The 12,500-nt window shown below is 51.0% G+C and overlaps 1 protein-coding gene across 1 annotated transcript; it reads right to left on the bottom strand.

Moving 5' to 3' along the window:
- Positions 1-6,529: 6,529 nt before the first annotated feature.
- LOC125514867 (G-type lectin S-receptor-like serine/threonine-protein kinase At5g35370) lies at positions 6,530-9,761 on the bottom strand. Its single transcript, XM_048680235.2, has one exon. The coding sequence runs from the start codon at positions 9,526-9,528 to the stop codon at positions 6,868-6,870; it is 2,661 nt and encodes an 886-aa protein (XP_048536192.2). The 5' UTR covers positions 9,529-9,761; the 3' UTR covers positions 6,530-6,867.
- Positions 9,762-12,500: the final 2,739 nt, after the last annotated feature.

Raw genomic sequence — 12,500 nt, 5'->3', positions numbered from 1 at the left:
TTGCAAGATCGTGGTTTTGAAATTGGGAAAATCGACCCCACTCTTTTTACTAAGAAGGTTAAAGGGGAGTTGTTTGTGTGCCGACTATATGTTGATGATATTATCTTCGGTTCCCCTAAGAAAGCTTTCAATGAGGAATTTGCCGCACTCATGACCTCCAAGTTCAAGATGTCCATGATGGGAGAGTTGAAGTTCTTTCTCGGGTTCAAAGTCAAGCAACGAAGAGAAGGAACCTTCATCAACCAAGCCAAATACACTGAAGACATGCTCAAGAGATTCAAGCTAAGTGATGTCAAGCCGGCTTCCACTCCAATGCCCGACAAATGCCAACTTGACATAGATCCCAATGGTAAAGCGGTGGATCAAAAGGTATATCGCTCCATGATTGGCTCCTTGCTTTACCTTTGTTCATCTAGATCGGATATCATGTTGAGTGTGGGAATTTGTGCATGGTTTCAAGACGCACCTAAGGAAAGCCACTATGTGGAGGTCAAGTGAATCTTTCGATATTTGGCTCATACCCCAAACTTTGGCTTATGGTATCCAAGAGGATCTAACTTCAATCTTGTGGGCTATTTGGACTCCGATTGGGCGAGAGACAAAGTGGATAGGAAGTCAACTTCCGGAGGGTGCCAATTTCTAGGTTGCTCTTTGGTAAGTTGGTCTTCCAAGAAGCAAAGTTGTGTGTCTATCTCATCCACGGAAGTGGAGTATGTGGCTACCGGTAGTTTTTGTGCTCAACTTCTTTGGATGAGGCAAACTTTAAAGGATTACGGTGTCATTTGTGACAAAGTGCCTCTTTGGTGTGACAATGAAAGTGCCATCAAGATTTCTCTCAACCCGGTGCAACACTTCAAGACGAAGCATATTGAGATTCGGTATCACTTCATCCGGGATCACATTAGGCGAGGGGAGATCGAGCTCAACTATGTCAACACTCTTGATAACCTTGCAGATATCTTCACGAAGCCCTTGGATGAAGCAAGATTTCGTGAGTTAAGGCATGAGCTAAATATCATTGATTCGAGCAATGTTGCTTGAACCCTTGCACACTCCACCATACTCAACTTGTTATCTTGTTTAGGTGTAGGCATGGACATAGGGGGACTGCTGTTCTCTCATTGAACTCTCCCTCCCCCCATTATGCGTAAATTGATCAACTCTTTCACATCAGCCATTGATTAATGCTACTTGTGCTTCAAAGACGAGCTTTGGTCATGGGCCCAAGGATAATTCTTCGCGGTGCCATACCAATTGTCTCAAACATAGGTGGCTCCGGCCACCGCCCTCTCTTTGGAAAGGTTGTGTCGCTTGTTTAGTCCTTGTTTGTCTCTTGTCTCTCTTTCTTCGAGTCAAGCTTGTGTGTGTTGTCTCGTGTGTCAGCTCTTGGTGTGCTCGTTCGCGTGAAGGTTCAGTGCAAAGGCCTATTTCTTCTCTGTTTTTTAAACGTGCATTTTCTTGGGTTCACGGTACTACCGTGGTTAGCCACGGTACTACCGTAGGAGTTGCGCACGGTACTACCGCACCCAGCATGGCAGTAATTTTTCCTACCGCCTGGGGGAGCAGTACTACCGCCCTCGGTGCGGTACTTCCGCCCAGGCGGTACTACCGCGATGACACGCGGTACTACCGCGCAGTCGAGAGCGTGTGGGGGTTAAGAGCGGGCAGGGGGAGTTCCAACTCCCCCATACCCATTCACTCTTTCTCCCCATGCCGTTTATCTCTCTCCTGCCCAAGAACGGCGCCGGAGACCCTCGCCGGATCTCCATCTCCGACCGCTCTCCTTGGATTTTGTCTGATGGGATCGTTCCCCACCACTTCCTCTTGCCATGGAACAAGGTTTCTCCCCAAATCCCTCTCTCTTTGGTTCATTCTTTCGTTTCTAGGTTTTGGGGGAGATGCATGTTGTTCTTGAGATTTTAGGCTAAATCTATGCAAGAGTAGGATGTACGAGAGTAGTAATGCGTAGAGATGGTACTTGGTCTGTTGTCCCGTGGTAGATTTGATCATCCGTAGTACCGCTTCATTGTCATGGCTGTGCCTAGATCCCGTTGAGGTTCGGATCTGACACCGCGCGGTACTACCGCATCTCTGGTGCGGTACTACCGCTCGTATGGTACTACTGCTCCTTAGGAGCGGTACTACCGCGCGAGGCGCGGCACTAAAATTTTACTGCCGCTTCGAGACACGGTACTACCGTGCCATCCTGGTGCGGTACTACCGTGGCTGGGAGCAGCACTAAAATTTTATTACCGCGCACCCATGCGGTACTACCGTTGCTGTCAAATCTCCTGTGTGGCATTTACCAAGTATGAGTTCTACTTGTTTCACCGTTTTTGCTGTGGTCTTTGCATTGATCCTTCTCGTTTCTCTTGCGTGGTTTGTGTTTTTGTGTCATAGGTGGTGGCTCCGGTGCCCATGCACGCCGTTCCAATCCCAGCCGTGACACGGGCTCCAAGCGTTTGCGCAACCAAGATGAAGCTCCAAAAGGCTCCAATGCCCCCCAACGCAGGACCAAGACCACCTTCACCAAGCTCAAGGAGCCCACCAAGGGCATGGATGAGATACCACTTGCCGAGTTTGCCACTCAAAGGAATATCAACCCCTATGTGAATCCTCGTGCCAACTTCAGAGGGAATGATCTGTTCTGGACCAAGCAGCAGTATCTCCTTCATGTGGATGTGATCAAGGCCAAGAAGAACACCTATGTGGACGTGCACTGGATTGACATGCATCACATGAGGGATGATAGGCACCGTGCTTACTTTGGTGAGGCTCTGGACCTCGTGGAGCAGTTTGGCATTGAGCACGTGATCTCTTTCCAGATGGATTATGACCCTGAGATTGTGGCCCAGTTCTTTGCCTTGGTCCACTTCCATACTAATGAGGAGCAAAAGATGACCTGGATGACCAACGGTCAGTGGATGACTGCTACATGGAAGTATTTCATGGATTTGCTTCAGGTTCCTGATGAGGGACTCAACACACCCGTTGGTGTACGCCCTCATGCCAATCCCGAGTCAGCCAACAAGAACAAGCTTCTGCCCTACTATGTTGAGAAGTTGCTTCCCAGTGGCAAGAAGACGTGGGTGCTGAACCCCTTCCTCGACATCATGTATCGTGTCTTCTGCAACTCTCTTTTTCCCCGCATTGGTGACAAGGACAAAGTGCATGCCTATCTTGTGGACATGATGCTCATCTGTGAGGAGGCGCGTCTCTCTCAGACTCAACCACTTGATGTCTCACATATCATGTGATGCAAACTTCGGTTTGTCGTGTTCACCCGTGAGGTACCCATCTATGGACCTTACCTGTTTCTGTTGATCTCGAGGACTTGGGAGAAGCTCAATCCCACTGATGAGTTTCTTGCCCTGACTGGATTTGTCATGAGCCCATCAAGCTCCGTGTCAAGCCCCAGTGGGCCAACACTACTATCCATGCTGAGGCAGCGGCTGCTCAGATGGATGTGGATGCAGATGAGATTGAGGAGGAGGACGTTGATGAGGATAGCTCTGCTGGCTACTCGCCTTCATCTTCTGAGCCCTCTTGGGCTAAGAAGCTGAAGAACAAGATGAAGGCTCTGTTCTGCATGCAGGCCAAGGGGCAGTGCCGGTCTCATGTTGCTCAGAAGGAGAGTCACCGCCACGACAAGCGGATCTTGAGGACGTTTGGCGAGCATATATCCAGCGGATCTGAGAGGGTCTTCACGCCAGAGGCAGCCTGGATGACGAAGCAGAGCTACAGGTGGACTGATTCTGGGGAGGACAAGGAGGAGACCGTCCCAGCTGTCGAGTCTGACGAGGAGCGTGCGAGTGATTACTCCACTTGAGCCACCACTTGTGTCGTAGGTGTCCTCTCTACCTTTTTGGTGTCTCGATGCCAAAGGGGGAGAGAGTGTGGGATTTGCGAGTTGTGAGTCGTGTTTCATCTTGTCGCTTTGCTTTCGTTCCGTTGAACCTCGTTTGCTTTGGTTTGGTTTGTGCTTGTGAGATCTTTCGATCATATGGTGTAAGACATATGCACTCTATCGTACCTTATTGAGCTTGCTATCTTGTGCTATTTACATTATGCTCATATGTACTATCTTGCTTAGTGTTAGCCTTATTGTTGCAAGATATGCCTTGTCTCTAAAATATAGGGGGAGTGTTGATCCTAGTATGTGTGCCGCGCAGTCCAAAGCACTCATCTAAGATAGCACACATCTAGGGGAGCCCGTATATATTTTAGAGGTGTGGGGTTTGCCCATGATCTATGTTATCTCCCTTTATGCAAATACCGTATTGCTATCAATCCAACAAAAAGGGGGAGATTATAAGGGCATATTTATCCCTTAATTGTTTTGGTGATTGATGACAATGCTTTTGAGGACTAATCGTGTGCACTGAGTATTTCAGACATTTCATCACTAGGCACAAGACGATTTGGTGCCCCTCGAAGACTATTGAAGATGGCGTTTCTCTAAATTTCTTTTTGGTGGATTTGAGTCGTAGGAAAGCTGTACTATAAAGAGGGGGTCCGCTTTGGAAAGGTTTGGGTGGAATCATCACGTACACGTCTACTCCTTTACACCGCCTTTCCTTTGACACTTTGGAGCATCCTCCGTCTTTTCTTGTCTATGCAAAATGTCGTGTTTGCTGATCTGGGGCATGCGGTAGTACTGCTCCTAGGAGCGGTAGTACCGCAGGCCCTTGCGGTAGTACCGGCCTCTGGCGCGGTAGTACCGCAAGTGCCCACGGTAGTACCGCTTCCTTGGAGCGGTAGTATCATGCGCTCTGGCCAGACTCAGCAGCTTGCACGGCAGTAGGAGCGGATGTAATTTTTTACATCCGCACCCCGCGCGGTAGTACCGCTCGTAGCTTGCAGTACTACCGTGTCAGATTTTTACATAGATCCCAACTCAGCGGAAGTTGCCACGGATGTATTTTTATATGTCCGTGCCTTCCCAAAATCTGGATCATCCCTACCTTGCGGTAGTACCGCAAGGGGTAGCGGTAGTACCGCGCCAACGGTTCTACCTCCCTCTGCTTCTTTGCATCTGGGTTGTTCTGGTTTCGGCTGCTCGGGTGGTAGTACCGTGGGGCCCTGCGATAGTATCGTGTGCCCTTGCGGTAGTACCGCGTCCCCGGTGCGGTAGTACCGTGCTACGCAGGCTGAGTTGGTGGATAACGGTTGGATTTGTTCTTCCACTATATAAGGGGTGTCTTCTTCTCCGAGTTTGAGCACGCTAGATGGTACTAGATCTCTCTCCCTAGCCAGTCAAACTTGTTCATTCTCTAGGGGTTGGTTGAGAAGGCCTAGATCTACACTTTCACCAAGAGAAATTTGATTCCCTCACTCATCCCTTACGGATCTTGTTACTCTTGGGTGTTTGAGCACGCTAGATGGTTGAGGTCACCACGGAGCCATATTCCATTGTGGTGAAGCTTTGTGGTATCGTTGGGAGCCTTCAATTAAGTTGTGGAGATAGCCCCAACCTTGTTTGTAAAGGTCCGGTCGCCGCCTCCAAGGGCACCAATAGTGGAATCACGGCATCTCGCATTGTGTGAGGGCGTGAGGAGAATACGGTGGCCCTAGTGGCTTCTTGGGGAGCATTGTGCCTCCACACCGCTCCAACGGAGACGTACTTCCCCTCAAAAGGAAGGACTTCGGTAACACATCCTCGTCTTCACCGGCTCCACTCTTGGTTATCTCGTGCCTTTACTTGTGCAAGCTTATTTATATTATATCCCTTGCTTGTTTGTGTACTTGTTTTTATTGCATCATATAGGTTGCTCACGTAGTTGCATATCTAGACAAACTACTTTGATGCAAAGTTTAAATTGATAAAGAAAAGGTAAAAATTGTTGCTTGCCTATTCACCCCAACCCCCCCCCTCTAGTCAACTATATCGATCATTTCAATACCTATCCATTTTCAAAAAATGTTCGTGAGTTCCAAAACTTGTTCCACCAATTTCCAAAAAGATGTTCGGCGATTCTAGAAATATTCGCGGCTACAACAAAAATGTTTAGTTTTTTCACAGTTTTAAAAAAGTTTGGAAATAGTATAAAATATTCATAAATTAAAAAAATCATGATTTTTTAAAATGTTTGAAAATCTGTAAAAATGTTCACAAATTTAAAATGTTCATAATTTAAAATATGTTCACGAGTTTAAAAAAATGTTCATGATTAATTGAGCAAAAGCGAATTATTTTTTGAAGTAGGATATTTTGCTTCTAATACAAAATGAGGCGCGTTTAGATGTGTGTTTGCGAGGGAAAATTATTATTTTTCAAAGCGTCTCATCGATTAATTGAGCAAAAGAGAATTGAATTGCCTAAAAAATTAACGAAAAATCTGACGGAACCCGATACAATCTAACCACTTGGGGACTATTCACACAACATGCAACCCCAGCCCGAGAAACATACCAAACATGGAACGACAATCAACCTCCACATTGACATCGCAAGGAAACCCCTAACGAGAGCACCTCGGCTGAAGCGCATGAGCACCGTCAAATCCACAGAGACAAGCCAAGCCATATGGACCGCCCAATAAACTTAAGTTCATCCATCAAGCAGCCGAGGGAAAAAATTATGGACAATCTCTTTTGCAGCATACAAGATGTTCTTCCAATATTTGGAGAGCAGAAAGACAACCAAGAATTAGCTAAACCCCATTCCATCTTCGTTCGAATTCTCTTCCTGATCCATATTTCCATCTACTCTGAATGAAAAACTGACGACAAAGAGCACAATACAGCAAAACTGCAGAGATACAGATGAAGATCTCACAGACCAATCCACCTCTGTTCTACCAAGGAATCAACCAAAATGATCAAGTGGAGTACAACCTCTAGCACAGGAGCACCGTGCCCATGGCGCTATCTCGCGCCGGACAGCTGCGACGAGGACATGTACGACGGCCACCCGCTCATCGTCGTCATCGTCGTCTCCGACCGGGTGCGATTGCCCACCATCGCCTGCTTCATGACGTTGCCCTCGGAGGGCCCGGCGAACCCCCGGCCGTACAGCCGGAGGAACCCGAGCGCCTGCGCGCGCGGCTCGCCCAGCTCCATGGTGCCCTCCAGCATGCCGGCCACCACCGCCATGCTCGGCCGCGTGTGCGGGTCCTCGTGCAGGCAGCACAGCGCCACCTTCACCATCCTCTCCACCTCCTTGCCCACCACCCGCCCCTCCAGCCGCGGGTCCGCCAGCTCCGCGTACCGCCCGCCCTCGTGCCCCTCCAGCGCCACCAGCGGGAAGTAGTCGTTCCTCCCGCCGCGCGACGAGCCGCCCGCCGTGCCGTTCGAGGAGTTGGAGTCCTCGCCGCCGCCGTCGCTCACGTGCTCGCTGCGGTTCTTGCGGCCGTGCACCAGCTCCAGGAGCACCATGCCGAAGCCGTACACGTCGGTGCGGTCCGTGATGGCCGTGTTGGTCAGCCACTCCGGCGCCAGGTACCCGCGCGTGCCCCGCATCGTCGTGAACAGCCCGGACTGCTCCGGGGTCAGGAACTTGGCGAGCCCGAAGTCGGCGATCTTCACCTGCCCGCCGTCGGCGAGCAGGATGTTCTCCGGCTTCACGTCGCAGTGGATGATCCTCTGGTTGCACCCGAAGTGGAGGTAGGCGAGCCCCCTCGCCGCGCCGATGGCGATGTCCACCCGCTCCTTCCACTCGAGCAGAGGGCCCGCCGGCCGGAACAGGGGCCGGTCGAGGGAGCCGCGGTTCATGTACTCGTACACCAGCAGCCGGCGGTGGCCCTCGGTGCAGAATCCCCGGAGGCGGACCAGGTTGACGTGGTGGATGTTGCCGATCACGGCGATCTCCGTCATGAACTCGCGCTTCCCCTGCGTCCCGACGCCTTCGATCTTCTTCACAGCCACCAGCGAGCCGTCCGGGAGCTCGCCCTTGTACACGGCCCCGAACCCGCCGGCGCCGATCTTGGTGCGGTAGCTGTTGGTCATGGCCTCGATCTCGTCGTGCGTGAACCTGGTGGGGAGGCCGGGGATGACGATGTCGTCATCGCCGTCGTCGTCGTTGTCCAGATCGCGCACGAGGTGCGCCGAGGCTGACCCCGGCGAGCGCTGCCGCCGGAGCTGCACGTCCCTGGACCGCGAAGCGCGCCTCCCCACGCGCTGCTCGTCCTTACGTCGCCGTGACGCGATGACGAACGCGCCGACGACGACGACGAGCAGAAATGCGATGATGGTAGGGAGCAGGATGGCGATGAGTGTCTTGTTGGAAGACGAGCTGTCCGACGACGACCTTGGCGAGCTCTGCACCTTGATGTAGCCGGACATGCCGGCGCCGTTGCTCGCGTTGGTGTTGATGAAGGAAGCAAGCTGGTGTTGCGCCAAGTAGCAAGACAAGGAGGAGGAGTCGTACAAGTAGCCGAGGCAGGAGCAGTTGCTGCTGCAGAGTGCCTGGCACGACGACGCGTTGGAGCCGGCCATGGCCGGCGGCGAGAACTTGTTGGCGTAGTACGCAATGCCACTCCCGAGGCTGAGATACGAGGTCGCCGACCTGCCGCCGCAATAGCCGTCGGGCAGCAATGTGGAGCCAACGGACGGCGCGCAGCCGTCGTCGTGCGCCGTGGGGAACGGCGGCGGGCACGTGCAGATTGACGCGTTGCCGTCGGGCGTGCAGAGGCCGAGCGCGCCACACGAGAGCGGAAGAGCGCATCCCCTGCTCGGCGCCACGATGCCGCCGTCCATGGGCGACGACGACGAGTTCGCCGACGCGAAGCTAGAGATTTGAAGCTTCCCATCCACGCCCAGCTGGACGATGCGTAGGCCGGCAGGTGGCATCGTCGCCTGGACGATGACGGTGTCGTCCGCGGCTAGAAGGTATAGCCCTGTGCCGTTCACGGCCATGTACGCGACCGTGCCTTCGCGGTCCTTGATTGAGATGGCGTCGTTGGACAGCCGCCAGTACAGGGACGACCCCATCCATGTGAGAACGGCGTCGGCCGCGGTGACGTTGAGGCTGTAGTCCCCCTCGGCCAGGTCCGAGGCCGACACAGCCGACGCCAGGAACCCGCCGGCGGGGAGCCGCTGCGACGACACGAGCGAGTCCGTGGGGCGGTCGAAGGACTGCCAGAGCGTGCCATTCTGCCCGTCGAGCAGCGCGAGATTCCCGGAATCGGCCAGGCGGAGCGCGGCCACGGGGGACGCGAACGGGGGCGTGGACCAGACGACGGTCCCGTTGGCGTCCTCAGCGGAGACGCCCGCCGACGAGAGGCGGAACGGCGCGGCGCGGTCGGTGATGGGGGCCGCGCGGTTGGCGGCCCAGACGCAGGTCCCGGACGGCGCGTGCAGCACGGCGAGGTAGTAGCGGTCCTGCTGCCCCGCCGGGCCGTGCACCGCGGCCTCGAAGGCGCCGCTGCTGGAGCGGAGGAACACGCCGAGGGTGTCGATGAAGAGGAGGTACGACGCCGCGAAGTCCGGCGTGACGAGCTCCGTCCGGACCGTGCCGGCGTCGCTGCGAAGGACGCCGAGGAGGAGGACGAGGAGGAGGTGTGGGCGGATCGGCGAGGGTCTCCCCATGGCCAAGGCGAAGCGGTCGGCTCATGGGGGCGCCGGAGTCGACGTGACGATGGCATGGAGGCGGGGGGAGTTGACCCGGGCGGGCCGGAGGGGCGCCATTGGCCGCGCCGGGATCTGGGCGCGCGCAAAATAATCAAGATGCCAATGGACGACGACCTGCTACCGTGGAGTTTGAACGTGGCGCTCGCCTCTTGCGCGGATTGTTTAGTCCGAGCTTGGAGAATGGAGATTAGTGGACTGCTGGAGTATTAATTAGCATATGATCACTGCATATTCTATGTGAGTTTATGTTCGGATCCGTCCAGTCCAGTCATGTCCTAGCAGCACAGCATGCCCGTCTCTTTTGTCTTTTCCCTTAGAGTATCTTCAACGGCCGCACAAAAATTTGACGTCCAATAAAAATCATAGCACGCCATTTTAGCATATTTAGTGCGTCGGGGCCAACATTGTTTTTGCAGACGCCCAAAAACACGCGCACAAAAAACACACAGTACAAATTGTGAAGCGCGCGTAATCCGGAGCCCAAAATATGATGCGCGTGATAGCGTTTTTTAGCGCGCGCCTAAAAACTTTTAGCGCTACAGTGCGGCGTCTAAAAAAACAAAATTTTAGTGCGCGGAGCTCTTTTTAGGCGCCTGTTGGAGATGCTCTTACCTTGGAAAAGCTCGGACGAGTGATCAAATAACCTTTTGAACTGGTTTGCTTAAAACTCGGAGACAGCGCAACAATAGAAAATGTGGTCTTCTAAAACTATGTACGTTAGCCGACCAACTATGGGCAGCATGGCACATAACATTACATTTATATAGCACCCTCTTGGCTTGGAGGCCACAATTCACGATAGAGAAGGCAAATTTTAAAAAACTGTCGCCGATTGATCTCGATCAAACGGTTGTGAATGCATTTTCTGGCAAGTTCTTCCGAGCGAATGTTCGCCAGTTCGCACTACCATAGATTTAATGGCGACTCACCAACATGGATCACCAAATCGCACCTAAGTGTTTGGATTGGATGGCCCGGACATTTTTTTTTTTTGTCATCCAACGGGAGTTGCCAAATGTCTGCGGACAATGGGCAGCGGGTCGGACATTCGAAATTTGACAAATCGATACAAAACATATGGAAGGTTTGAGCGAGTCCAGACACACCAGCTCAAGGGATTCCTGAGGTTTCTGGTCCTTGCGGGGAAAAATGTGTCAGTTATTCGATTCGTAGGATTAGGATACATAGTTTTTTTTTCTTAGGATTCAATTTGTACTAGTTTCATATGCAAATTTTCATGCACTTTAACCTCATGTGAAGAATCCTACGTTTTTATGCGCACAATCGAACGCACATACTAATAATGCAGTGCTCAAGATGACAATTCATGTATTTTCCAATTATGTTTTTTTATTTTACAAGTCTTGTGAATCAAAGAGGCTGCCGATATGGTGGAATTATTTCAAACGAGATTGGAGGGTCGAGGATGTGGTAAGCTCGAAGATCTGCCCGGCTAACTGCCACCTATCGTACTCCTTTCTTCTTTATATCTTAGGCGGGGCATTAACTTAACCCTTTTTAACCATAGCTCATTTCTTTTAATATGGTCTTAAATCTCTAATCCCCTTAGCTGGCAATGCATAGTTAACCAACCCATCAAAACTTTTAGCCTCCATTGTCTAGCATTAAACTATTTTCATCGAAACACGGTTAACCCTTTGAAATTCTTTGAATGAAGTAATGCAAAAATAGATTGCACCCCATATTTTTCGTCGTGCTCTTCTTTCACGACGAGGGACGATAAAAAAGAAGAGGTCAAAGGTTTTTTTTCATTTGACAGTTGTTTCCTTAACAAGTGAATTGGGAGTTTTGCTTCAATACACCCCCCCTTAAAAGTTTCCACGAATCTTAAAAGTTGATTTAAAAGCCTATTACCATATTAGCTTGCACATCAAACATATTGAATAGATTGAGATAAGCCCTCTAAAGCGGAAATGGGGGAGTACTATACTGCTAATAACCCAACAAAGTAGACCGCCTAATGTGCTCAAAATGTTGAATTTGTCTAATAGTAGGACTTTTTTTAGGGGAAGGCCTTCATGGCTAGCTTTATTAATTTAGATAACACTTACATCATCTGCTAAAAACTTCAAAAGAAAATTTGGGGGGTTATCCGACCACACAGTCGGTGGATTACCTCTCCCGGAACTAGCTAGCTCATGAACAACACAATTCGACTCTATTACAGAAATCTAAGTAGACCTTCCCGAATTCTTTCAGTAACACTCGACAATCATTAAGAATTGGAGCAGCAACCAATGAATGGCCTTCATTATTTTTCAGTGCGTCCACCACAATAACGTCATCAGATTGTATAAGGACCTTGCTGCACCCTAGGCTTTGCAAAAATAATAGACCTTGTCTCATTGCCTCAGCCTCTGCGGAAACCACATCAGGGACATGCTCCATCGGTGTTGTACAAGCTCCAATGAATCCACTGTTGTGATCCCTCACCACAGCTCCACAAGCTCCTAGGCCATCTTCCACAGAAAAGGATGCATCCACGTTCGAAGCTTGAAAATCTGACAATGGCTTTCTCCATTCATTCAAGTGAGTTACCTGGCTGGTTTGTTTAGATGCACGCACAAAATTTAGAGTTAGAGTCAGCAAACATAGAGCAGTTCGGGGTGGAGACTGAACTTGTTCTCCCCTCACCATCTCTCTCCTTTGCCACCATACGTACCAGCATGTAGCCACAACAATCTCCGGAATATCCACTACTCCATCATATGTTTTCTGAAATTTAGTATCACAAAGCAGGAACTCAAGGACTACAGCGCTCGATCGGTCCACCAAAGCTGCCTCATCTATTATTTCATTTAGGTCGAGTTCCCTCCATATCATCTTCGTTTTGCTGCATGTAAACATAGCATGTCTTACATCTTCGGCTGCACCTTGACACCATGGGCATTGGTCATATATAGGGATGT

The sequence above is a fragment of the Triticum urartu genome, chromosome 6A (assembly GCF_056163025.1).
Source record: "Triticum urartu cultivar PI428250 chromosome 6A, HENAU_Tu73, whole genome shotgun sequence".
In the NCBI taxonomy this organism is placed as follows: domain Eukaryota; kingdom Viridiplantae; phylum Streptophyta; class Magnoliopsida; order Poales; family Poaceae; genus Triticum; species Triticum urartu.
The sequence above is the reverse complement of the archived record's forward strand: the minus strand, read 5'-3'. Positions and strand labels throughout refer to the sequence as shown.

What these genes read in the sequence shown, in the direction of transcription:
- LOC125514867 (XM_048680235.2), bottom strand. Translation starts at nt 9,528, where the DNA reads ATGGGGAGACCCTCGCCGATCCGCCCACACCTCCTCCTCGTCCTCCTC.